The sequence below is a fragment of the Seriola aureovittata genome, chromosome 21 (assembly GCF_021018895.1).
Source record: "Seriola aureovittata isolate HTS-2021-v1 ecotype China chromosome 21, ASM2101889v1, whole genome shotgun sequence".
NCBI lineage: Eukaryota > Metazoa > Chordata > Actinopteri > Carangiformes > Carangidae > Seriola > Seriola aureovittata.
In genome coordinates this window covers 17,454,599-17,480,275 of record NC_079384.1, presented here as the reverse complement: position 1 = coordinate 17,480,275, position 25,677 = coordinate 17,454,599, and the positions used below count along the sequence as shown (strand labels likewise).

General features: G+C 40.7%; 3 protein-coding genes and 1 long non-coding RNA gene across 4 annotated transcripts in view; 3 read left to right on the top strand and 1 right to left on the bottom strand.

Moving 5' to 3' along the window:
- The first annotated feature begins 254 nt into the window (after nucleotides 1–254).
- Nucleotides 255–7,713, top strand: LOC130162135 (homeobox protein Hox-B3-like). The gene is made up of 4 exons (XM_056365709.1): nucleotides 255–355; nucleotides 907–1,027; nucleotides 5,338–5,721; nucleotides 6,819–7,713. The coding sequence occupies exons 3-4, from the start codon at nucleotides 5,430–5,432 to the stop codon at nucleotides 7,406–7,408; spliced, it is 882 nt and encodes a 293-aa protein (XP_056221684.1). The 5' UTR covers nucleotides 255–355; nucleotides 907–1,027; nucleotides 5,338–5,429; the 3' UTR covers nucleotides 7,409–7,713.
- Nucleotides 7,714–7,838: 125 nt separating this feature from the next.
- On the top strand, nucleotides 7,839–10,527 carry hoxb1b (homeobox B1b). Its single transcript, XM_056365710.1, has 2 exons — nucleotides 7,839–9,550; nucleotides 9,848–10,527. Exons 1-2 carry the CDS (start codon nucleotides 8,992–8,994, stop codon nucleotides 10,150–10,152), a joined length of 864 nt encoding a protein of 287 aa, XP_056221685.1. The 5' UTR covers nucleotides 7,839–8,991; the 3' UTR covers nucleotides 10,153–10,527.
- Nucleotides 10,528–11,218: 691 nt separating this feature from the next.
- Nucleotides 11,219–18,804, bottom strand: LOC130162348 (uncharacterized). Its single transcript, XR_008826267.1, has 3 exons — nucleotides 18,421–18,804; nucleotides 16,472–16,567; nucleotides 11,219–11,833 (listed from the first exon to the last, which is right to left on the bottom strand). It is a non-coding gene; the product is annotated as an uncharacterized LOC130162348 (long non-coding RNA).
- Nucleotides 18,805–19,805: 1,001 nt separating this feature from the next.
- Nucleotides 19,806–25,677, top strand: part of skap1 (src kinase associated phosphoprotein 1) — a 31,698-nt gene continuing 25,826 nt past the window's right edge. The window contains exons 1-4 of the mRNA XM_056366042.1: nucleotides 19,806–20,045; nucleotides 21,553–21,658; nucleotides 22,242–22,267; nucleotides 22,478–22,591. Coding sequence (XP_056222017.1) covers nucleotides 20,006–20,045; nucleotides 21,553–21,658; nucleotides 22,242–22,267; nucleotides 22,478–22,591 — 286 coding nt within the window. The 5' untranslated portion in view covers nucleotides 19,806–20,005. The remainder of the gene's footprint in view (nucleotides 20,046–21,552; nucleotides 21,659–22,241; nucleotides 22,268–22,477; nucleotides 22,592–25,677) is intronic.

The window sequence follows — 25,677 nt, the reverse complement described above, 5'->3', positions numbered from 1 at the left end:
CAGAATTGATGATTACAGCCATTTATTAATGACTTATTAACATTTATAACAGCTATTACTGACTTATTAACATTTATAATGGCAGACGTGATGAATTAACCCCCTTTGTTAATAACCTGTTAACATTTATAGCGACTATTAATGACTTATTAACATTCATAATGGCCGATTTAGTGGATTAAATGCCTTTATTAATGACTTAACATTTCTAACAGCAGACTTAATGGCTTATTAGAAGAAGAAAAAAATCTAATCTTTTTTTTATTTTTAAGTGTAATTGTATAAGTGTCCAGTGTCACAAACAGCAGGATAAGATCACGTTTAAACGTCGTATTGAAGCTCTGCACACTGACATGTGAGTATGTTGTTTCTGATATTTGGACGGACAGGCCTTTAATTAGATGGTTTAAATGGCCGAATTGTACAAGAGGCTGCAGCTTTTGTCCACATGCTCGCAGGCTGACGACCTGTCATCTATATACACCCTGTAGATCCGAATTTGTGTAAAATTAGAAGCAGCCACAAATTCGCACCTTGGGGAGTATGTAGGCGATGACGCTTCACCTCCAAGGGAAGAAAACCTTCATTTAAAAGACAGAAAATATAAATTGTTTTCTATATGTTTCCACTGAGGAAGAAACTTTGGAGACTTGGACCCTGCTGTGTATTCTTTTATCATTTTCTAGGCTTAATAAAATGTGCTGAAAGTTGAAAGTCTCTATTTCAGATGGGAGTTCTGAATGAGTTTTCTCACAGAGCTCGGCAGAGTCAGTTTCTTTTCTTTTTTTTGCTGCACATTGTTGGAGAATATGACATCTGTGAAAGTTGCAGGACAGGACCCCCTCAATGTGGCCATTGTTCAGCACATCATTTATCACGTCTTCTTTTCACCGCCACTGTCTGTAGTGGAGCGAGGAGGAGTTTGAGTTTGCAGAGGAAATGTGAGGAGAGGACCTGCACAAACAACTCCAACACACACTGAGCAGAGAATCTGTCCTGATGAGAAGATGAGAGCGCAAAGAAAGAAGTAAGTTTACTGAAGATTGTTTTAATACTGTGTTGACAACAGAGGAGCAGAGGCAAAGTCAGTGTGAGAGTCTTGGTTTCATTTGAGGGAATAATGTAACAAAAAGTGCCCTATTTAATATTTATAAGCAGCAGACATTTAATAAAGGGGTTATAACACACGATAATGTAGTTTAAAGTAGATATAAGGACATTTTAAGTGTTAATTAATGTTTAGAATTTGTCAGCAATTATAACGTCCTCCCATTAAGACATATTTAACATTAATACAACTGTGTTTTCATTCATTATTTGATAAACACATGCATCTGCTTACATTATAGTGTGTTCCATACTATTTATTAATGTTTATATGCTGTTTATAAGAGCACTGACTTTCTCATTTAAAGCTAAATGTTTTCTTTGATGAGGAAAATTAACTTTTCTTTATGACTTGTGAAACTTTTTTTTTTTAATTTTTAATTTTAACTATATATTTGTATTGAACACAAGCCTGTATTTATTTATTTGCTTTGCTTACGTTGTTTGTGGGAAATTAAGTTGCTGCCATTGTTGATTCAACTGTCTCCATATTGATTCAGAGCTATAAATCCTCCTCCTCTGGACACGTGGTTCCCGCAGCTAATTGACAAGAGAGGTTGCAGTGTGCTGCATTTGTCAGCAGGCCTGCACACTGAATGGAGGGGTGGTGGGTGTGTGGGGCGAGGAGGAGGAGGAGGAGAGGAGGAGGAGGAAGAGGGGGGGGTTGTGTGTGCATGTCCATCACAGATCAGACAGAAAGAGTGGAGAGTGATGGGACGTATAAAGTGCAGCTCAGGGATGTTGTTCCTATCTGAATGACAACTACAGTCCTAGGAGACACACACACACACACACACACACACACACACACACACACACACACACACACACACACACACACACACACACACACACACACACACACACACAGTATTTACATGCAATTTATAATAGCACCATACAGGTGTGTGTCATTATAGATTAAGATAGGGTTTGTAATCCCAGCATATATAAAGTGGTTATGGTTAGTAAATTGCTACAATAAAGTGATCAAAAATTATAATCTAATAATTCATTACTCTGAAATGGGACATTCTGCATAATGAGTACTTGTATATTTTGATGCTTATATTTTTACCTAAGCTTTATTTTGTATTCTCACTGATAAGCAGCAACTGGATAAAATAATAGAAATACCTCTCCACTTCACCACAAACTGCAATCTGTAGTTGTTTAAGTTGTTGTCTCTCAGCTTATTAAAGTCCATTTATACTTGAAATTTCCTGAGCTTTATGCCATAGCTCATGGCCTTCATCAGCATATGGAGTTAGCTCAGTTGTTGTTTGCCCACTTAGCCTAAGTAAAGCAAGTGAACTCAATGCAGATGCAATATACATAGGCCATAAAACATTACAATGTGTAAGCAGCATTTAACTGTTGTAGTTCATTGAGGTGGCGCTAATTTTAAATCCTGTTGAGTAGTTTTATCTATAGAAAAAATCATCACACTTAAAAATTAAGATTATAAAGAAAACATGATTTATAACTTCAGTATTTAGTATGAATGTATATGTTTGAATGAGGCATAAAATGGAAATACTCAAGTAAAGTACGACTACCTCAAACTTGTACTGCAGTACCTGAGTAAATGTACTTAGTTATATTCAAACACTGTTCAAAGTCAAAAGTGAGTCCAGGTCCAGTAAATAAACTTTGTGCTAAGAGGTTTTTTGTTATTTCCTATTAATAATGAATCTTAAAGATTAAGTATAAATCAATAAATATGTCTTTACAACAGTTTCAATAAAATCTAAGTAGGCAACTGTCCTCTGTATGATTACAGGGATGTTGCAGGTTTTGCAAAGTGTACCTAATAAACTGGAAAGTAAGTGTATATGCACATCTTTTGAAGCCAACAGAGGCATTTTAGAGACATTTTGCTGTACTTTTCTCTTAAAAAAAAAAAAGCGTGACAGTGATCAGCTTTCTCACCCTGTAGAATCTCAGTTTATATCACAGCTTTCAAAATAAGAGGCTTGTATATCTTAGATTTTTTTGGCACATCTGGGATATATTGACATTTTCGCCATCACGCCACGGCTCCGAGATCAAAGGTATCCATTCCCATGAATTAAAGCCACTTTAGTTAAATATTACCTTCACGAGCTCAATCAAAGCGATCGAGCAAAAACGTGAAGATGAGTGATCAAAGCAAGCGCCAATCGATCCACTGCGGCATGTAAAACCAGATCTCCAACAGGCCTCATTACAGCCTCAACTTCTGCACGGAGACTTTTTTTAATGGACGCTGCTGCTGACCACTGTCTGCCTCCCCCTTTATAGTGCTTTACAATGACTCCATCTGATCACTCATTTAAATTAGAACAGAAGAAAAAAAAATCTCATTACATAAACAAGACGTAATGCACTTGGTATGTGAGTGTGTTAAAAAAACAAACAACCCAGACTAAATACTGATAGCTTTCTGTTGCCTGAGTAATTTATGACATCTCTGGCATCGGCCCTAAACTGGATGTTTGAATTTATGATTACAGCTCTGGACACGTTCCCAGCGCGGTTTAAACACAACAGAGCTGAGCTGTTGTGTTTCATGTTAACTGTGCAGAAAATGCTTCAGGGAGAAATGTTAAAAATAGAATCTTTTGGGGTCAGTATCAGCGATAGTGGGTGCGTGTGTGTGTGTGTGTGTGTGTGGGGGGGGGGGGGGTACTTCTTAACAAACCATTTTCCTTATCTAAATCCACTTAAATAGGGGGAGTTCAGTGCCAAAATATTTCAGCTTTTCCCGCCCTCTGTTGAGTCACCTTAATGCTTTTGGATTTTCATTCTGCTCTAATTGTCATAAAGATGTAGAGGAAGTCAATTTACCCCCCCCACCTTCTAGTCTTTATAGCAGGGCTATTACCATATATGAAACTGAGCTTGCATGATCAGCAAGAGAGGGGTTTCTTTTTACACACACACACACATGCACGAACACCCACACACACACACACACACACCACAGGCTGACATTGTGTGTAGAAATGCTATGCAAGGCGGTGTGAGCTGCGGAAACACTGTCCACTCTGCTCCCCCCCCCCGCCCCCCCTCAAAGGCACCCACATCACCACCACCATCACCATCATCTAGCGCGAGAGAGCCGCTTCCTCTGCACGGATTATTCTAATCTGGAGGATTTTATTTATTTATTTATTTATTTTTACAAAAGGTGAGATTGTTTTCGTTTGTTGTTGTTTCAGTGCGGAATGACTGGAGGTAGGAAGGTAGGAAGGGAAGGGAGGAGGGAAGGTAAGGCAGCCCGGGCTGTTGTGCCGCGGACTGGGTTATGTGTCTTTATGATTTACGAGCCTGACTCCAGCCGCGGTTCAACCAGAGTTCATAAAGCTGCATGCCTCCAGACTTTATTCTCCCTCTCACTCCTTAAAACTGCTGCTTAATAATTTTGTCCTGTTTAATATCGGAGGAAGAGAGAATTTAATTTCATTAAGATATTGCCTGAAAAGATGGGATTTCTTTTTTCCCCCTTTTTTTTCAAATCGCCTTTTTGCTTCAGTTCAGGGCATAAAAACAGCTGCAGTGCACAATGGACTTCTGTATTATTTTGTGTTTGATGGATGAGCTTTTCAGTACAATGTGATATAACATTTAATTTTTTTTCCTCTTGAAAACGTTAGAGACAGGACTATCCATTTACTGAATAAAGGCTTTCATTTATTAACAGGCCTAATGTCATTTCAGGAAACACACTTCTGAAAATCATGTATTTACTTTTATATTTATATTAAATGCATTTTATTTTTATAGGCCTATTATATTTGGGATGTGTGTGTGTGTGTGTGTGTGTGTGTGTGTGTGTGTGTGTGTGTGTGTGTGTGTGTGTGTGTATGGACTAGTTGGTATCAGTTTGACTGCTGCTAGCCTATTAATGTGTTTTTAAAGAAATCTCGTTTTAAAAGATGGAATCATTAAAAAAGGCCTATCTGTTGTTTTACTTGTGTTGTAACAAAAGAAAATGAGTATTCAGTGAAACCGCCACTAAAGGGTAAATAATATATATATATATATATATATATATATATATTTACAAGATTATCCTGGAATTGGTATTTTTCATTTAGTCTATTTCCAGCAAACTCTTAATTTTCCGTTGCCTCTCTGGCCAGGAGAGGCTTGCTATTCATGTCAGCACACTATTGAGTTGATAAGATGGATCATGTCGTCTCCTCCCTGATTCTGTCTCCATTTTTTTTCTCTGGATCCTCTCAGGCCAGAAGCGCAGGGCTCTCTGGAAACCTGCCATGTGACATTTGGCTGCCAGCGCTCCGTCAGAAGGTCAAAGGGGCCCCGGTGCACGTTTCATGGAAATGCAGAAAAGCAACGCTGCGCACAACATCCAGCACCACCAGCACCACGACTTCTTCGGCGAGTCTGTGCATGATGTCAGCGGCTTTCTTCATCAACAACAACATTATCATCATCATAACCATGAAGCAGCCGCAGAACAGCAACTGGCGCAAGTGGAGACGTTAGAGCGCACGTGTCAACGGAGGTCAAAACAGCAAAACCCCAAGTTCTCCATGAGCAAAAAGATTTTCCCCTGGATGAAAGAGTGCAGACACTCACATCAGAAACACGACAGGAGAGTCTCAGGTTTGTATGACACGAAGAGTACTGTTTCCTAATGAGGCCCTTTTCATTTATGATGCCTTTAATGAGCAGTTAATTGAGGGAATTACTTTATATTTTAGCCTTTTCAGGTTCAAAAGGTCGCAGCTATTAACTAAGCTCAGCCAGGCGTGAGGCAGGAGGATAAATACACCTTGGCTCAGTTTTTAGTCCCACATTATGTTTGAGGTCATTTAAAGTGAGTAAACAACATTTATTTGTATAGCACTTTCCAAAATAAAGCTGAAGTGCTTTATAGAAAAAAACAATAAAAATGACGGAAATAATTAGAAAGACTAAGTTTAAATCCAGAAATGTCAGTTTATAAAATTTTTGGAGAAAACACAGATATGAATGTTTCTTTTTCTTTAATTTATGATAAGCCCTGACAATTATCTTCCAACTTAAATCAAGATAATTTATATGTTGTAGCACAGATACGTTTATTTTACAATCATGACATCCTTATCTTTGGAAACTCGATTTAGAAAAGAAAAAAAAAAATCAGTTTAAAGGGGAGCAAAATATCCAGTTCTGGCATCATTTTAGTGAAAGATAAATCAAAGTATCTAGACTTGGTCACCAGTGTTTAAATCCTTCTATTCCCAGACTCTCAGTCTTTATCACAGCAGAGTTTGGTCACATCACAACCTCTAACTTACATGTTAACACCCCTGTGTTGTCTCAATGAAGGCGTTGTCCTTTTCTTTCTCTCTCCGTGTTTTCCCCTTTGTCTCTCCCTTAGATGTTGTTGATTTATATTCCTGTTGTTTAGCCTAATTATTATTTATTTATTTAAGATTTATTTATAGTTTCCCTGATGCTCTTTTACGCATCGCACAGTTGACAGTTTAGTATAAATGGAACAAAATAACATGAAGAGAATGGAAGAGTAAACGAGGCAGAGAACAGTTACAGAAAACGACTGAGAATGGCCTTGAACTTAAAAAAGAGGCACAAGTGTAAAAATAAAATAAAAAAGAGTTAAAAAGAAGAAAAAAATTGAAATGTCCTATTTCCGGCCTCCACCCTGTGAGTTCTGCCTGCTCAACCTTCCTTTTTCTAACTGTTTGTCTGCACAGACATCACCGTCAATGAGAAGTGTCCAAGCGCGACCCCGGCCTCCAATAAGAGGACGCGCACCGCGTACACGAGTGCGCAACTAGTGGAGCTGGAGAAGGAGTTCCACTTCAGCCGCTACCTGTGCAGGCCGCGGCGGGTGGAGATGGCCAGCCTGCTCAACCTGCACGAGAGGCAGATCAAGATCTGGTTTCAGAACCGGAGGATGAAGCAGAAGAAGGACGAGAGAGTTCAGGGCCTCACCACCATCAACACCACCACCACCTCCTCCTCCTCGCCCCCGTCTTCCCCCTCCGCCCCGGGCAGCCCCACTCTGTCGAGCCTGGGTTATGTCCATCTGGGCGGGGATTACCAGCCGGCCTCTCCTCCGCTCAAGTCCCAACAACATCCGTCACAGCCGTCGTACGCGGCAGAATACTCCAAATATCCAGCTGCAGGCTTCACGCACGGCCCGCAGTTCGACGTGCACTACAACGCGCACAGCACCGCGCACACAGCAAACACAAATGTGGATGTGAACGGGTCATATTTCTCACAGAGCTGCGCTCCTCAGGACAGAATCATGCAAGCTCCAAAACTGACTCATCTGTAGCAGACAAGATGTTGATTTAACGAATTCCTCGAATCTCCACGATAAACTTTAATTTATGGACAAGATCTGTCTCAATGCATGAATTTTTATTATTTATTTATTGAACTAATAATCTAAACATTAGTCTCAAGTCATATTCCTTTGTATTTATACATATTTATTCTTATTGGGCATTTTATCCACTGTTGTGTTAACTTTTACGCATGCGCCTCAACCAGAAATGCTATAATCCAGCCCTGTGTGGCTTAAATTAAAATGTTCATGTTGTTATTTAGGCAACATAAATAAAAAGCAGTTTACTGAGATTGCACGTTATCCTCTCCAGAGTAAACATCCCTCCAACAGTGTTCAACAGAAAACTGTGATGCAGCCAAAACGTTTGGCAAAAGTGGAAAACCTCCAGTTTTTCGCGTGTGTTAAAACCTCATTAGCACTTGAGGTCTATAGCTAGCATCACATTATCTCTTACTTAATTACAGCGCCCTTACGGATGACTGTAGGTTTGGGGAGATATTACATGTTAGTGTGAGTGTCGTTAAAGAAAGAAGCCAGGGGATAAAAAAAGCGTCTATATGGTTCTGAAATGCGTCTTTGTTCTTTTATGGGCAGAGTGGGCCACACAAGCTGTCAATCTTTAAAAAGCGCTCATGATGGATCACTGAATTTCCCTCTCTCTCCACAACACTGTCTGATTCAGAGGAGTCCGTCTGCAGGATTCATGTTGTCTAAAGCCTGGAGAAATAGTTTGGTAATAAGCCAACACACACACACACACACACACACACACACACACACACACACACACACACACACACACACACACACACGGACCAAACTTAGATTTAGATAAACACATGAGCGAGTTTTCATACATTTTTGTATTTCACTGAGAATTAAGGGAACTGGGGGACAAATGACAAATAATAAAACAACAAATAGGCAATACATTTAAAGTTAAAACATTTGATTTTGAAATTAATATATTGTATTATTGCTTGAAGTTTGGTCAAAAGAATAATTTTCCAGTCTGTGTAGTAACTTTTGATCATTTTAAAAATACAATAATAATAATAATAATAATAATGAATGATGTGTGCACTAATCTCTGGTCTATGGAAGCCAGTGTTATTATTATACGAAACACACATTATTATTATCATTATTATTATTATTATGTTAGACATAGATTGGAATTATTTTTTACTGTCATAAATTTGTCATTCTCAGCTCCTCTAACGCTGCAGCCTGAAAATGTATCCTGATGTTTGTGTTCTTATCAGATGGATGAGCGAGTTTGATTGAAGCATTTGTCATGTAAATGCGAGCCGTTTGATGGACGAGCCTACAGACTTGACAGAGTGCTGTTGGTCCCTTGCCATTGGCGTTTGACGGGTCACATGGTGTGTCAGGAAGGTGATATGAGAGTGGAAGGCAGTTTTACAGCTTTGACATACTACCTAGAAGGTTAGGGCACAAGGAGCACCGATTATTGACTGCTCCGTCTTGATCAGTTCTGAACAAACAAACAAACAAACAAAAAAAAAAAAGCCAAAAAAAAAAAAACAAACCCTGCGAGGTCCAGGATGAACTCTTACTTAGATTACCCCGTGTGCAACCGGGGAGCAAATATCTTCAGTGCCAAGGCTGGATACCACAATTTAAACCACGGATACATGTCGTCCAACTCGTGCGCAACAAGTGATAGTTACGCACCGGACGGCCGCTTAGTTGCTGCAACTTCTGGGCCCCACCAGACTCCGAGCCTCCCTCTGCACCACCAGACACACGTCAACTTGGATCTGCATTTTTCAACACCGGGGAACTCCATGTATGGGTCACCCCTGGACTACGGACACCACCAGTACGGCCTAGCCTCCGAGCAGGACCGGAACTTCATTCATGCGCAAGTTTCACCCCTTGGGACAAACATGGCCCCTTACACCGGGGATAATTGTGGGCCTGGAGTTGCAGCGGGCGGCCAGTATCTGCATTTCGGCAACGGAGACCAGAGGCAGCAAGAGTATTCAGAGAGTGTTTACACAAGGTTACCGCCCCAGAATAAGGAGAAGGATTTGGAGCATGTGGAGGAAACTTCGAAAACATTCGACTGGATGAAAGTGAAGAGGAATCCTCCTAAAACAGGTTTGTTCATTCTCTGCCTGACTAGAGATTTACAGATATGAAGTGTAGTTTAGAGCTCCCATGAGACCTCTGGAGGTAATATTGGCTCACGGTGTGTAAAAACACACTCTAGCTGATATAATTAAGACAAAGTGTTTAAATTCTTCTGACACATTATTTGGCGATTAACGCTTTGTAGTTTTCCCTGTTTATTCTCACATTTTTCATTCTCATCTAACCCCCATGCATTAGCTCCATGACTTCCATGTTTTTTCCCCCCCTCCATCATCCACATCTACAATCCATTTCTCCCCTCAGCGGTCCTGTCCGAGTTCGGGGTTCCGGGCCAGCACAACGTGATCCGCACCAACTTCACCACCAAGCAGCTGACCGAGCTGGAGAAGGAGTTCCACTTCAACAAATACCTGACGCGGGCACGGCGGGTGGAGGTCGCCGCCAGTCTGGAGCTCAACGAGACGCAGGTGAAGATCTGGTTCCAGAACCGCAGGATGAAGCAGAAGAAACGTGAGAAACTGGGCAGCGCTCTGGTCAGCAACACTCCGGCACCTGCGGAGAAACTCTCCGGTCCTGACACTTCTCCAAAGGCGAAGGGGAAAGACTGAAGCAGAACGTGACTTTTAAAAAAAAAAAAAAGATAAAATATCTGTGACTGTGGGGCCTGAGCAGTTCTCCACATCGTTCCCTCATTCCAGAAAAGAAACTGTGAAACATGCTTTTGGACTTGTGAAGTATAAACAGGGTCTGTGCTTACTGGGCACTGATTTCTGAAACCGAATGCTGAGAAAGTTTTAAAAAAAAAAAGTCTTTTCATCCATTCTTGTATTTTGTAACCTTCCTATCATAAGCCCACGCTTTGTTTTGTGTTGGAGCACTGAAGTACTCAGTGTCATTGTTTGCACTATTTATTTACAGGGTATTTTCCAACAATTGTTGAGATGATTTAGCTTAATAAAGTTTATAAAATGAAAATTAAAAAATTGTATTTGCTGTGTATGTTAAAAAAAAAAAAGAAAAGGAAATGTTGATACAGAATTTGTTCCCTTTCCTCTTCTTAAATTTATAGGTTTAAAATAAATCGTTCTCTTTTTATATATATTTACTTCCATTAATAGTCTCACCAAAGTCTTCTTGCATAATGTGACAAGAGGAATCTTTCACAACACATGGGGTGGTTCCCAGTGACCTTTTCACCTCGAAATACCTCCAGGGGCTCTAAACATGACAACAAACTCCAGGGAGCCAGGTCTCACCCTTGGTTTGTTACCCAAATTCTGCTTGGATACAGCTGACACATGTCACAGAAATTCATTTGTATTTTACATGATTCAAGTTAAAAGCTTTCTGATAAAACTGCCACATTTGTAATTTTAAAACGAGCCAAGTTGATAATTCACCATCTCTTTGCTCATCCTGGCTTCACCTTTAGCCAAACGTTTGCCGGACCCGGCCACCATAGTTCCATCTGATGCTAAAGGGGCAGCAGTTTCAATATTTGCACTGGGTGTTGGGTTTGCACACACACAGTTTCTGCCCCAGCAGCACTGGCCTGTTGGTGCCCTTCTTCCTAAAGCTGAGGTTCACACAGAGTTCAGGCACAAATGAATGCGGAGTCAATCTGTCAAGACACCAGAGTGGCTCAGAGGAGTCAACTCCAGGCCTCTCATGCTTTAGACTTTTTTCTTTTTTTTGCAGGTATTGCTTTTAATATTTAGGCTTCATACGGTTATAAGCCATTTAGCCAGTGTTGTAGTTTGTGCGAACTTTAAATAGTTTTAGGCCTCTGGAAAACATGTTTCAAGGAAATGGAAATCAGCAATCATTTGAAATATATCTGCCTGAGTATGCAGTTCTCTCACAACTATATTAAAAATTAATACACTTCCACGAATAGAAGTTACAGTGGAAATACCATACGGCCCATTACTGTAAATTAGAAAAGGGCTAAGAGGTTTGTTGTCATGCATTTCTTTATAAGCCCAAAGCTTTCCCCTTCAGATGAGTCACAAGGCCAAGGACTGGGGAGGCGACAATCGATATGGCGAATAGTGACAGATTCAACAACAAAAAAAGGGGACGGTGCAGAAAACAAGTGTGGGACTTCATTCCAGAGGTGTGATCCCTGCCATCTTTGTAGGTAATACCTCAGTGCTCCCAGTGGGCTCTCCATCTGGAGGTGTCAGAGTCTGTACTGCAGCCAACACCACAGAGACAGATGTTCAGCCGGGGGAGAGGAGGAGGATGTTTTTCACCTTCGGATCAGCGCAGCCCTCTCTCTGCCTTCTGCTGGAAAATGTAGGGCAAGGAGAGGAGAGGAGCACAACACGGTTAATGAACACAAAAAGGGGACGAGAGGGAAGATCCTACACAGGCACGAAAATAATCAAAAGCCCTGCGGCACGAACACCTGACTGCACAATCATCAGGACTATTAATATACACAGCAGCGAGCTTCTTTCTCCCTCTGATATCTTCCACATCTTTACACCCCCCCGTCCCCGTCCCCCCCCGTCCCCCGCACTTTGTTTGAGGTCAACCCAGTGCTGTTTGTACCCCATGCTGTTTGCAGTTGTTGCAGGCTCTTTTACAAGTCTATTGCAAGGCTCACTTCCTTGGTTTTCTACCAGTTCCTCTGTCGCATGTCACTCTGCAGGGTCCCAGGGCTTCAAAGGAAAACTAGATACAGTATTCATGGGATAACGGGGGGTTGGTCATCTAAGAGACACCACAGAGGAGTCATTTTTATTGGCAGATATCAAACACAGCTACAGTATTTAGGTTAACACCATTTTTCTGTCACACAGACAGACTCTAGTATGTTGACAAGACGCAGAGATAAATGGAGCCGTGCAGGAGCATCTGATGATGAAATGTCAGAGAAATATTGACAATCTTCTATTATATTTATAAAGTGCAATATATCAGACTTTATTAAAGATAGAACAATTAAGTCCTTGACTTATTCCCATCATTGTTCCTGATGTTTTTTTACAGTCCACCAACCTTCATTAAGACTGAGACAGGCGTACAGCGTCTGACCAAAGAAATACTATACTGCAAACTAAGAACTAAGAACTGGAATCACAAAAAGAGGACAGTTCATTAGAGCTGCAAGGATTAGACGACTAATTAATTAGTCAAATCGATAGAAAATTAATGAGAAGCAATTTTGATGATTCATTTTAAAGCAAAAAATGCCAAATAGTTGCTTCTTAAATGTGAAGATTTAATGCTTTTCTTTGTCAGACATGACAGTAAAGTGAGGATCTTGGGGATTTTGGCCGTTGGTCGGACAAAACAAGATATTTTAGGGCATTAACTTGGGATGTGGGAAATTATTAAAGCCATTATTCTGCAGACCCAACATCTATTGCATGTCTGTCCTCCCTGGAAGAGGGATTCCTGCTCTGATGCTCTTTCTGAGGTTTCTTCCATTGTTTTCCCCATTAATGTTTCTTTTTTGGGAGTTTTTCCTTGTACAAATCACGGGGCATTTTATGGACAAAATGAATACTTGGCTATAATCAAGGAGATAATCTGCAGATTAATCGATAATGAAAATAATGTTTAGCTGCAACCCAACTAACTATCATCCAAGAAAACAAAACCCAATGGTTGCAAGATATTGTTCAAGGTGCAAACGTGAATGGGTTCAAAGGTAAAACATACGACAGTGCATTAAGGTATCCATACATTCCATATTATCAATCATTTGAAGGAAAATTACACTTTTTTTAAGCACTTCTAAAGAAGGTGACAAAGTGTTGGAAGTTAAAAGAAACAAAAGAAATTGTAAACAGTCACATATGTGGTTTTTATCCTGTAGATTTTTGCCAATGTTGAGAGACAGGTTCATCATTTTTCAAGTCAGGTGTGTCTGTGTGAACATTAAAACTGTGCTAAAATATATTCCAAAGTTTATCTGAAGTTAAATGGCAGCTTCAGCAGTTTGAGGTAATCAAATCAGCTGGGTTTCCTCCAAAATTAAAGTCTTTTTTAGCACAAAATTTCTTCTTTCTCCCCTGACAGTGTTTACTTGCTGAGCTGCGGTGGAGGGATAAGAGGGAATTTTGTAATAAAAATTCTGCATCTTTGGACGATATCCATGTGATTTGTCTAAATCTGTCCGCTGGAGCCTCTTATTAGCTTTAGTTAAACATTAGGATATGTTTTTACAGAAAACGAGGACTGTAGATTGTCTCCCTCATCACTTATAGTGGAAGTGACTGGAAGTTCATTATGAAAGGATCTTTTAACAGCCCCACTATGAACAGGAGGAATGATTACAGTGACCAAAAACTGATTCATTGCACACATGGGCACCTGAGTATTGTTTTTAAAGACAGACTTGAGAAATTGTAAATCTATTCTTTAATTTAATTTCCACAATTTGTCCGCTGTTATTGTTCAGTGAAGCTTTGATAAGAAATGCTGCCTAGTTATGAATGGCACTCTTTCTTCTTCCTTTGTTATGGCACTGAGGCTCTTTTTCTCTGTTTAGCCCAGCCTGGGAGATTCTTGACAACCATCCCCCATCCGAGTCAGGCTCTACTGGATCTGGAAGCGGCAGCCGACCTGAAGCCCCAGCCTCCTGGGTCCCCCTGCGACTGCATCCTTTCCCCACTCCATCAGCATAGTAACTGAGAGAGACAAGTGACTTGGCCAGGGTTAACGTCTTAATACTCCCCGGGATTGCCTCCAGGATCCAAATGGCTACCCCTAATAGTTTTCCTCCTCCGTGTGCCTGTCAGACCGCCATGACTATATGGCGTAAGAAAAACAAGACTAGCTGAGAGGCAGAGTAACGAAGCAGCACAATGAAATAATGAGGGGTGGTGAGGAAGAATAGAGCACCCATGAAAGGTTTGGTGTAAAGATGCAGGTCTGAAGCGATGCTCGCTCCCTAGACAATGATGTGCCCCTGCCTGCATACTTTGCATGGAGAGCCTGCACACTTGAAATTAAACCAGCTCCTTCCTTTGGAGCCCAGGAGGGGAAAACCAGAACTCAATCAGTGTCACGTCACATGGTTCAAAGCGGCCAATTCGATGCTGCCAGGAGGTTGAGAAATGCAAGGTGACAGTTCATTTTACCAGTGACAGTGTGTCGGTCTCGCTTGCTGGTTCCCCAGTCAATTCCCAGCGAGCAGTGAAGGTTGAGTGTTGCTGGAGACAGACAGCAGCGCCCCCCCCACCCCACCCCACCCCCTGCCGCCTCCTCCTCCTCCTCCTCTCCTCACCACCACCGCTCTCTCATCGACCCTGCTCTGCTTTGTATTCCAATTAACTGGACAGAGGGAGAGGCAGCAGTGTGCAGGATCACAAGCTCAGGCAGACACATTCTTCTGGCGTCCTTCCAGTCTCTCAATCCCACTACTATCAATAGTGCCGCACTTCCCTTTTCCCTTCCCTTTCCCTTCGCTTTCCCTTCCTTTTCCTCTCTCCTCAGCTCATGACAAGGGCCAGTTGTTCCAGGGGGATAATTCATAGATTCTTCTTTAACTACTGCCCCTAGGGACAATGTCTTGGTAATGAAAAATAGGTCCCTCTCATACATTCATATATCACATGTAATAGAGGCATGCAATCACTCAGTCGAGTCAACGCGCTGCTAGCTGTAACTGCTATCCTTAACAGACACCTCAAATAATGCTGAATTAATATTTTGAAATGGCTCATATATCCTAACATAATACAATTTGAATGATTTTCTATTCAATGCTCTCAGGGCTAACATTGATTTGAGTACAAGCTGAGGTAACCCCCCCCTTCTGGAGTCAGTCAATGTGAGGCTGAGTGAAGGTTGTAGATTTAGCGCAACACATTTGCTCTTCTGTCTTTTGTGTCCTCAATCTATCATCACTTTTTACCTCGCCGCCACCGAGGGCCCCCTACACTGATGTATGTTTGAGCAACGGGTGGGTTGAGAATACAATGATTCTGAGGAAATCCGAAAAGTAAACTACCTCTTTTTTTCTTTTTTTTTTTTATCTCCTTGAGCAACACAAACATTTACAAACAGAGCCTTAACAATAAGGTCAAACACCTTTTTTTTTCCTTCTCTTTTTTCCTCAAATCAAGGGTTTGAATTTGCTGCAACTTGTTTTAATTAAGGCACCAACTTGAGATATTTGCTAATGGAAACTGTGACAGCTATTCTTACAGGGTGATTTATGCCAAAGGCTTAAGACAAATGGTAAATATATAATCTGCAACCTGAGCCTCTCTTATTCGTTTAGGATTTTTACAGAAATTTGAAAATTAAAAAGTAACTTTGACCAAAAACACTTCCTTTTCTAAAACAAAGGTAAAGACGAATAAAGCCTGAAAAACAGGAAGACATGCATCGGTGCTTCACTATTTGTCCTTCTGGACTGTGAGAGTCCCTGCATATCTTGAGAATGCAATGTGCTCTGTGTGTGTGTTTGTGTGTGTGTGTGTGTGAGTGTGTGTAGGACAGGATACACACACTCAAACACACACCCTCCACGCCCTGAGGATCCTCCTGACTCTCTCTCCTGGCTCTATCAGATCAGAGAGACCCGCTGTCCCTCCCCACACCGCAATGCAAATGAAAAGGAATGCGCTGATAAAAGGCCAGATCCTAGAGATGAGAGGGCAGAAGTAGGACAGAAGCAGCGAATACTAAAGGGGGGGGGGGCCTCTTGGGGAGATGAGAGGTGGCAGAGGAGTCAGTGTTGGTAGTAGTGGGAGATCATAGCCTTGCTCCCCCTCAGCGGCGTTTGATACAGGGCTTTTGTCGCTCTTTCAGCGCTGCATTGTTGGGTGGTGTAATCCCCGTCGGATTACAAAGGGCTTCCCTTTTCATATGGGGCTGGCCCAGCAGGCAGGTGGCTGGGGCTCTGTGGAGCTGTCAAGGGGAGGGAACCTCTTTTCCAGGGGAGGGGACCCCAGTTCCTCTTACCTTCACAGGGGCTTTTTGCTGGGAGGCCAGTCAGGCGCAGGTCAATGTGGGGACAATTCTGACATGAGATTCAACTCGCCCTGACCCCGTGGCTTCCTGTAGAGAAGTGACAGGGAAGGAGACCATCATGAGACATGATAATGATTAAAATCTGATTATGTTATCTTTCATTTTATAGTAAAATGCAAAAGAGCTGCAACAATTAGAAAACCCCCCCCCCCCCCAAAAAAACAGAATTGCCAAATATTTTGGTTATCAGTGAATTGTTTAATCTTTTTTCAAGCAAAAATTTCAAAAATTTAATGGTTCCAGCTTCTCAAATGTGAGAATTTGCCAATTGTATTGGTCTTACATTATAATAAATAGAACGTTTTTAGGTTTTATGCTGTTGGTCAACAAAACAAGACATTATCACTGTTTTCTGATGTTTTATAGACCAAACAATTAATCAAACATCAGTTCACACAAGAATCACACAATTTTTCATTGCAGCAACTACAAAATATCTCAAGTTTCTTGTTTTCTGTTTTACATGTATTTGGAATATTGGAATAAAATCTATTTTTAAAAAAATTATACCCTGTATGAAAATCATAAATGCAACCAGCCTTTTACTTCATAACAATTTAGATATGGTTCAAAATGTTACATTTCTGTTAACATACTAAGGCCTGTCTGTGAAATGATAGTTAATGTTGTGTGTGTGTGTCTGTGTGAGGTTGCCTGGAATCATCTCATGAGCTTGAATACACATTGCATATTTTAACATGTCAGACAAATATAACATAAGGCCAACACAGCTCTGATTGATATCTGGTGTATTCTGTTGATGTGAGCTGTGTCTGATCGAGCTTTGGTTACTTAATGGCTTTCCTTGTAGTGTTTCAGTAATCCAGGATCAATAAGGCGATAGAGAAGCCCACCACTATTTCTGTTAGTATTACTACATCTACCACTGCCCCCTCTACACATGTCAATTGTGAATATAAAAGCCCAGCCCAAGCCAAGGCTGTTCACCCTCTGCTGGTAATATAAACCGTTCATCCATGCCCTGTCAGATATAGTGAGGGACCAATTTAGTGATGCTGCATTCATGTGTTGTCAGAAATATCCTAATTACTTTTTCAGCTTAAATCAAAGACCCATCAAAGTGGTGAATAACCCAATTTAAACAGTAAAAGTGAGAATTTTTGATACCCAATTTAACAAGATGTGCGATTGAGGGTGAAGATAATGTTTAACCATATGAAAATCTGATTTAGTAATTGATGTATGTGCTTGATAAAACATCATTTATGATACTTCTTATCTTTAAACACAAGGCAGCTTTATATCACTAGATTTCAGCTTTACAGGTTCCCATTATGTTATTATTTCAAGCGAAACATCACATTAAATGCACTACAACTTTGATTTACTGTATCACATCTGGAGTACTTGAAGGCAGCATCTGCACAAAATACTTAACATAACATAATGTAAGAAAACATAACTAGCTTTGCTGTAAAACCCAGGTAACATAACTCTAATTTACCCTTTTACAACATCATTAACCGCGAGGGAGATTAGAGTACTTGAACGCAGCGCCCACACAGAAGTTAAGTAGGCAAAAACGTAGCCAGTGCAAAATATGATGAAAACACTTTAGTACACCAATTTCTATATTCATTGTAAAAGTTGTGGAAAAGCATAGTACTCGTACGATAAAAATAAAAACACATTAAAAATCGAATTTCTACCGTATTTGTAAAAACATCAGTTGATCTCCGATTTACGATTTTACAACTTCATGAACCAAGAGGGAGATTGTGAGTACTGAACGCAGTGCTGACGCACAAGTTGTCGGAAAACATTAGCGGCCTCTAGGTCAGTGTACAATCAAATAAAACCACTTTTAAAACTAATTTATTCAAGTATCAGGACGTTAGGTGGTAAATAGACGAACTTACTCAGAAATACTGTTGGTAGAGGAGAGATGTTAAACAACTAGCTAATTAAGCTAGCTAATTAACGGCCTCTAACTACAACAGCTCATGCTAAGTGGTTGACAGGTTCAGGTAAGCACAGCATTTGCTTTCAGAAAAACTTCGTCGTGGAATAGGAAGTGGTAGAGATATTTACTAGAGAATAATGGCTTCAAGTCACTATATCTGGGCTATCGAACAGCCATGCTAACAGCTCTGCTCTCCCACCAACAGGTGGAGCGACGCCATGTTTTCCCTCTTCTTCTTTTGGTTTGTCTGGCGATTAGCAAACCATGGCCTCCATGTTTAAAGCTAAAGGACCGTTTTCACCAGGTGAGCCCGATGACCAATGACGCAGGGATAATAAACAAAAAGGTGGGTAAAATATGACCTTAAGATAATTAGCAAACAAACAAAACAAAACCCATACTTTTCAGAAAAAGTACACATTTGTAATGTTGACATTAATCAATATGAGTGAAAATTTCTGGGCTTGTATTTGGGAAAATGTGTGTAAATGCTTTGATTGTGCAGTATTTAGTGGAATAAACACTAAAGACTGTGTTGAAAAATGATTACATGCTTGGAAAGCTAGATCCAACCCATAAACAAGATGTTATTTGTTTCACTACAAAACTAGGTCAGTACTTCACACACCATTCAATGGTGTTTTAGTCTTCCCAGTGGAGTTTACTGCTCAGTTTGACTAAATACTGCTTTCCACAGGATTTTCAGCTAAATAAATCCTTGTAAGGCTTTATTTTATAGTCCTTAAATTCAAATAGGCTCTTAAGAAATTTCCTAGAAATAACCATATAATTTGGTACTAGTTATAGGTAAAGTGATCATTTGGTCTACTTCCAGTTATTTCTAAATGCTAAGTTAGCACAAGCTTGAGACATTTATTCAGAGGACAGCGAGTGAGCAAGTCAAATGTGTCTACAAACAAACATAATTCAGCATAAATGAAAAATAAAGTTTTCTGTAACAAACTAATAAAAGTGGAGCAAGTGTTTCAAGTTGTTCATTTTGTGATTCACCACAAACAAACTTGCATGTATTTAAATTTTTTATTTTTTTTTGCTTCCACAAACATTGTGACACTTGATTAAAGTGGTCCGTTTTTCTAGACTCCAGATCTGCTAAAAGTAGCCAGTGTGCAGGATCACAGCCCCCACACAAGCCTGCTTTGTGGCATTGTTATTATGTACAGAAGGGGTTTTCTCAGTGTCAGTCAAATCTTGTCACTAGCCTCGTCTAAGCAACCAGGGTGCAGAGGAAGTTGTCATCTGTGCACCTGCTCCACCCCATTTTGTGCAAATCTAGATGCATGCACGGAAGTTGGGTTTCACAGCAAAAGGGCACAGGTGGCTAGATGTTGTGGCAGTGTGTGTGTGTGTATGAGTTTGTATGACAGGCCTTTGTCTCTGTCATGGAGCTGTAACAGTATGACAGAGGTTAGGTGTGTATAGGCTGCCTTGTGGTATAAAAAGCAAAGTGTGACAGGGCAGAAAAAGTTTGAAAAGTCAGCCAACCAAAGTGTCTAGAATTGGACAGGTGAAAGTCAGGGATGGGGACAATTCCGAACGACATTAGAAGACTTTTGGACGGTAATACGTTTATTTTTATTGTTATAATGCTTGTTTTAAACGGTACAGTTTTATCTTTAAATCCTTATGCAACTATGAAAATATAGTGTAAGCAGACATGCTTATCACAACAACATTAACTCTAAAATGTACAATTTTTTACTGTTTGTATTGTTTGGGCTGTTACTTAAGTTCAACAAACAAAAGCAAACATTATAACATAAAAAACATCACATTTCTCTACCCTTGTAATAAACTGTAAATGGTGGCACCATGGTATTAGCTAGATTTGCATGAACTGCCATGCCAGCAAACACGGCTTTTGAAAGAACATTTGCATATGTCAGTACATTTACGTGTTTTGTGGGTGAGCACATGAAGAAATTGAATCAGATAAGTGATGAGGGCCAGCCTGTTTTGCCTACAGTATCATGAACATAGATTGGTAATGTTACTCTGACTTTAAAACCAGTTTATAGTTCAGCGCCACAATGAAAGAAAATGTTGATCGCAACTGCTTACGTTCTACTAATATGTGAAAAAGTAATGTCAAACTACACAGAGACTAAAACATTGTGGTGGTAAAATTATAAGCAGCTTAGATATTTCAGTTGCCAGTTACCAGAATAGAAACAACCAACCAGTTAAAAACGGGCTAGGATCTTTGAAATACTATATTTTCATTAATTTGCATCAGTGAGACTTAACTGTGAGTTTTCATTTGAATGATATGCACAGTACATTAAGCTATACTGTTTGTAGAGGGGAAGCACTGACCTGAGATCTGGATCAAGTCCAAAACCCTGTGGATTAAATTAAATCAAATATATGAACAAATTAGAATGGCTCTCAGTAGACAGTACACCTCCACCAAGGCCAAAAAAGACATACCTTCAATTGTTGAGAAAAGTGATAAGAAAATTCCTGGATCTTCCCCTTTAACCAGATCTGCACCAAAATGTAATGAGGTCTTCTTTGGCCTATCCCCCATCCCTCCACCAAGTTTAGGGTAAATCAGTTCAGTACTTTTTGCGTAATCCTGCTGACAAGCTAACAAACCACATAACCTTGGTGGAGGTAATAAAAAAGGTGTGATGAAAACTGCAAGGTTGTTGTGTTGGAACACACTATATTGTACATGTGTTCATGTTGTTGTGTCCATCTCCATTATAAGGATAAAATGGTCTCACAACTTGTTTCCAAGATAAAATAACTCACAGCAGTTCTCAAACTTTTCAGACATTTATTTTGGAAGTTTATACTGAAAGGTCATATTATGTTGTTGCCATCAGAACTGGCAAATAAGACAGTGTGATGTGCAACACCGAAGTGTCATATTTTATCTAAGTAAATAATTCGAGGAGGTTTTGAGCTTTGTCTTCCACACTAAACTCGATCACATATTTGTGTGTCAGGAACAGTTTAAATGCTTCATGTCCTTTCTTTAGCTTGTGACCCTGTTACCTGAAAGTCCTTAAAAAAAAGCTCACCATGAATTCTATGCTTTCAATGTTTTCTCTTTCCTCAGACTGTGAGGTGTTTATATCAGACATCCTTCAAAATGAAGACCTCAGTGAACTTGCTCAAGAGTCACGGAAAGTCTTACTGAATAACTTCAGGGTTGTCCATGGAAGGTACGATTTTTACCTCTAGAAGCAGCGTTTAAATTGTTGTTGAGTGAGAGACACGGAGAGCTGCTTTACTTGTAATTTCATGACACCATTATCTAACTTTTGCTTTTAATATCACACAAGAACCTTAATTGCTGCTGCAATTGCTTTAAACACAGTTTGCTAAATTACATTTGAAGGAACTCATTTAGTCTAATGGTGTCACCTTCAAGACTTCATTTCTTATTGCTATTAAAAGTTTAAAGCTCTCGTAGAATAATCTTTTCTGATCAGGGTAATTTAATCTTAATCTTATTGTGATTTAACTTCCAAGCATGAGCACGAGTCTACGAACCCAAAGAACTGAAACTCTCGTATGAAGTGCACTAGTTTACTCCGGAAACGAACAGCTCCACTAGCGTTGCCTGCACTAGGTGATAAGAGAGTCATGCTCTTGTACAGAAAACCTGTGGTTTTGTGGCGTTCAGTACAGGAAACAATTACTAAATTTTAGAAACAACACTGGGGTTGAGTTGTCTGAAAAAATAAAAGCAAGGAAAAATTGAGTGCAACAGATTTTGATTTAAGCTTATTTTGATTTTTACAGAAACCCTCAGGAGTTTCCCATCCCATGTAAGTAAACAATCTTTATCAAAGTACTTTATAAACACTGGCTGCACTCAGTTGTTTCTTTTGTATGTTATGTGTGTAGATTACACTCTCTGGTTCATCATGCACTACTGAAAGTCCTTTTAAGTTTTTTTTTTTTTTTTTTTTTTTACTTTACTCACTCACATTTGCTTTATCTCTGTTTCACACATATACACATTTTCACATACACAGACTCAGCGGATGAAGACGGTTCTGATGACAACCGCAGCTCCAGTCTGGGTCGCTCTGCCCCATCTGACGACGCTTCAGTAGCCTCTGACTACCAGGATGATGGGGGCCCTGAGTGTAAGTTAACAACAGTCCTGATTCTGATTCCCTGTGTGTGTGTGTGTGTGTGTGTGTGTGTGTGTGTGTGTGTGTGTGTGTGCGTGCGTGCGTGCGTGTGTGTGAGAGAGAGATCTGTTTGATTCACAAATTCCGATTTTTCTTCACAACATTAGTTGGGGAAAAAAAGGACAATAATTTTGAATTTGAGCAGCAGACATTGGCCCAGATTACATGTAGCTTTCAGCTCATACCATCTAGTTTAACCAAGGACAATAGGGTGAACTTTTAAGCCTAGTAATGACACATACATGCCTATTGTTATCTTTGTGAACATGTGTTTCCACTGAATGGCTACAGTGTGCGGGGAATTCGGCATCGACAAAGTGAAAGGTAAAAAGGAGGAGTCAGTGTCACAAGAGACAATGCGGTGGTTCTCTAAGAGAACCAAACAAGTGCCGTTTTAACACTCGACCCCTAACATCCTCCCTGACACACCTACACTTCGCCACAGGAAGCGCAGGCAGACTTCTTTTTGCTGTATATTGTTTCTCACCTTATTAATTTGAGAAACTATACCACATCTGTGACATTTCCCCTCTCCGCTGGCTTCCTACCTTTTGGCCTGACTCCGGTGACATCATTGACTCCTCCTCCCTCTCTTCTGCCTCCTAGCCAGTGTGCAGGTAGGCCATCCTGCCGCTGGAGAAAGGGGGCTGGTGGTTCACAAATGCCTGAACGGTGACCTAGAGCTCCCTCCAGTGGCAGATCCTCTGCTCCTGGTCTGTATCCTTGAGCTGTATGTGTGGACTGTGGGAGGCATGGAAGCGGCCCACACAGAGAGGAGGCTTTGTAGCTGCAGGCTAATGCAGTGATTGATTGACCCCAAGCCCCTCTATTCTTTCACAACCGGGTTTGAAATACAACACTGTACCTGAGGGGCCATGTGGGCTCTATCCCTCTCTCCCTTTATCAATCTTTCTCTCTATCTTCCTTTCTCAGAGTTGCCCTCCCTCCCGTTCAGACTTTGTATTTCTGACTCTCTGCGCCAGCTAATAGCCCTTGACGTGACATGCTGCAGGTGGGCATTACTGACTCTGCCGCCTCAGGTGCCAATCTCTACCCTGCACTCTTTTTCAGCTCCTTTCCCGAGGTAAAGCCTGAATCATGTGGAATTTCCCAATCAGAAAAAAATAATATGGCACGGCAATCGCTTTGTGATACCGGTAGTTAATGCCAGCTGGATGTAGTCAAAAATGATCCCCTTATTTGGAAACGGCTTAATGAACTCTTCCGTCCTTTGCCCACAGAAGAGTAATTCCCGTCTTTCTCTGCAACTTTGGAAAAACAGAGTAAACAAATCACAGCAGATGGTGGGAACATAGACCACAAGATAACGATAATTTATTTTTTGAAATTGTTTATTTCAGAATAAACACGACGAGATTTCCTGAGGGAAACAAACAAAATCAAACTATAAAATGCTTTAAAAAATTCCCCTTAAGGCTATAATGGTAACGGGCCCAACTACAAACTACGCTGTCTGTTACTGTGGAACACGATAGTTGTTAAAGCTCGAACATGGTGTCACACCATTGTCGATGTTAAATGTGAAAAATACCAATTATGCAGCACCACGAGAATCTTCTTTCTCTTTCATTTGCATTTTTCTTTTATTATCACCAACTGGTGCCTCTTGACACTAAATAACTACACTTAAAAAATACACATTTTTTTTGTTGGATGAATAATCCTCAGATTTGATTCTGTTGGAGGAAAGTACACCTCGCAGCGCTGTGTCTTTTTATTGCTGGGGGACTGCAGCCGTGTTAGCGTAGTGAATGGCCTGTGTCCTCACTAAAAGGGCATGTGGAGTTCATAGTTCATTCTCTGTTCATTGCCAGTTGAAAGAAATGGCTCACACTTTTCTGCTGGGCGGTCTGTTTCAAGGGAAGAGGGAGTGTTTGTGGAAAATAATGGCGTGACCGCTTAATGAAATCAGTGTCTTTTTAAGAGGAAGAATCATCCGTGGTGACGATTTAAATTTTCTTTTATTCCTTTTAATGCAAAAATCAGCAGATAACCTTTTGTTGTGAAAATAAATTATGATTTTGTGATTTAGAGAAGAACGTTTGGCTGTAAGGAGAAGATAGAAAATTGAGTTTTTTCTCTTGAGTTTAATTGTATCATTTTATTTGAGCCTACTGTACACAATAGAGACTTTGTGACTCGGAGAATGTATTATCCGTGGTAATCGACTGCCTGCCTTTGCTGCTCTCTGTTCCCTAACCAGAGAGTGAGTGAGTGTGAAGTCGATGGCTGCTTTTACACGCAGGAGGAGCCTCTGCCGTTTGATTAGATGCGGTGGCCTGTTGTCTTCAGCGGACTGGGTGACACCAGATTTGTAATAGCTGACAGGAACAGATGGAGCCTCCATTGTTAGCCCGGGTGTCTGCATGGTAATGTGAACTGAGTTTCACCCGCCGACCGCACCGGTGACCTGACCGCGCCTGCAGCCTCACCCCAGCCTCGTCTGCTCCCTTTAGCAACCTCCACCTCTCTCTCCCTCTCTGTCTCTCTCTCCATCTCTGTGCTATTTGGTGCTCACACACATTTTCACACCCACCGTCACACACACTCTTGGCCATTCCAGTACATTTTGCATACAAATACATGCACAAGAAAAACTTCTCCCTCTGGCGTACAAAATCTCTTTCACTCACACACACACACGCACAGACACACACAAGTAGACCCCAGGAGACAGCCGGAGATGTGGGGCTTTTAGTCCTGTCACGCTGTTCACAGGTCAAGTTTACGAAGTCGAAATGGCCTGTTTGTTTTTCTTTGATTGGGGAGCACCGCTGGGCGCTCGGGGTTGTTTGCTGGGAAGCTGCAGCGATGACAGAGTGCTGCAGAAAGAGCTTTGTTTCAGGAGGCGTGCAAAAAGAAAAAAAAAAGGAAAAAAAAAGATGGCGCTTCTGAAACATCTCCCTCTTCCTACGATCCTGTGATTGTAATGATTCTGTGATGATGTACCATATAGGCTGTATTTGCTCAGGTGTGGATGTCGGCTCTAAAACTTAGATTCCATGTGCATGTTATTT

Coding starts and splice junctions, on each gene's coding strand:
- LOC130162135 (XM_056365709.1), top strand. CDS start 5,430: ATGGAAATGCAGAAAAGCAACGCTGCGCACAACATCCAGCACCACCAG. Junction 5,722..6,818: donor ACACGACAGGAGAGTCTCAG/GTTTGTATGACA, acceptor TTGTCTGCACAG/ACATCACCGTCAATGAGAAG.
- hoxb1b (XM_056365710.1), top strand. CDS start 8,992: ATGAACTCTTACTTAGATTACCCCGTGTGCAACCGGGGAGCAAATATC. Junction 9,551..9,847: donor GAGGAATCCTCCTAAAACAG/GTTTGTTCATTC, acceptor TTCTCCCCTCAG/CGGTCCTGTCCGAGTTCGGG.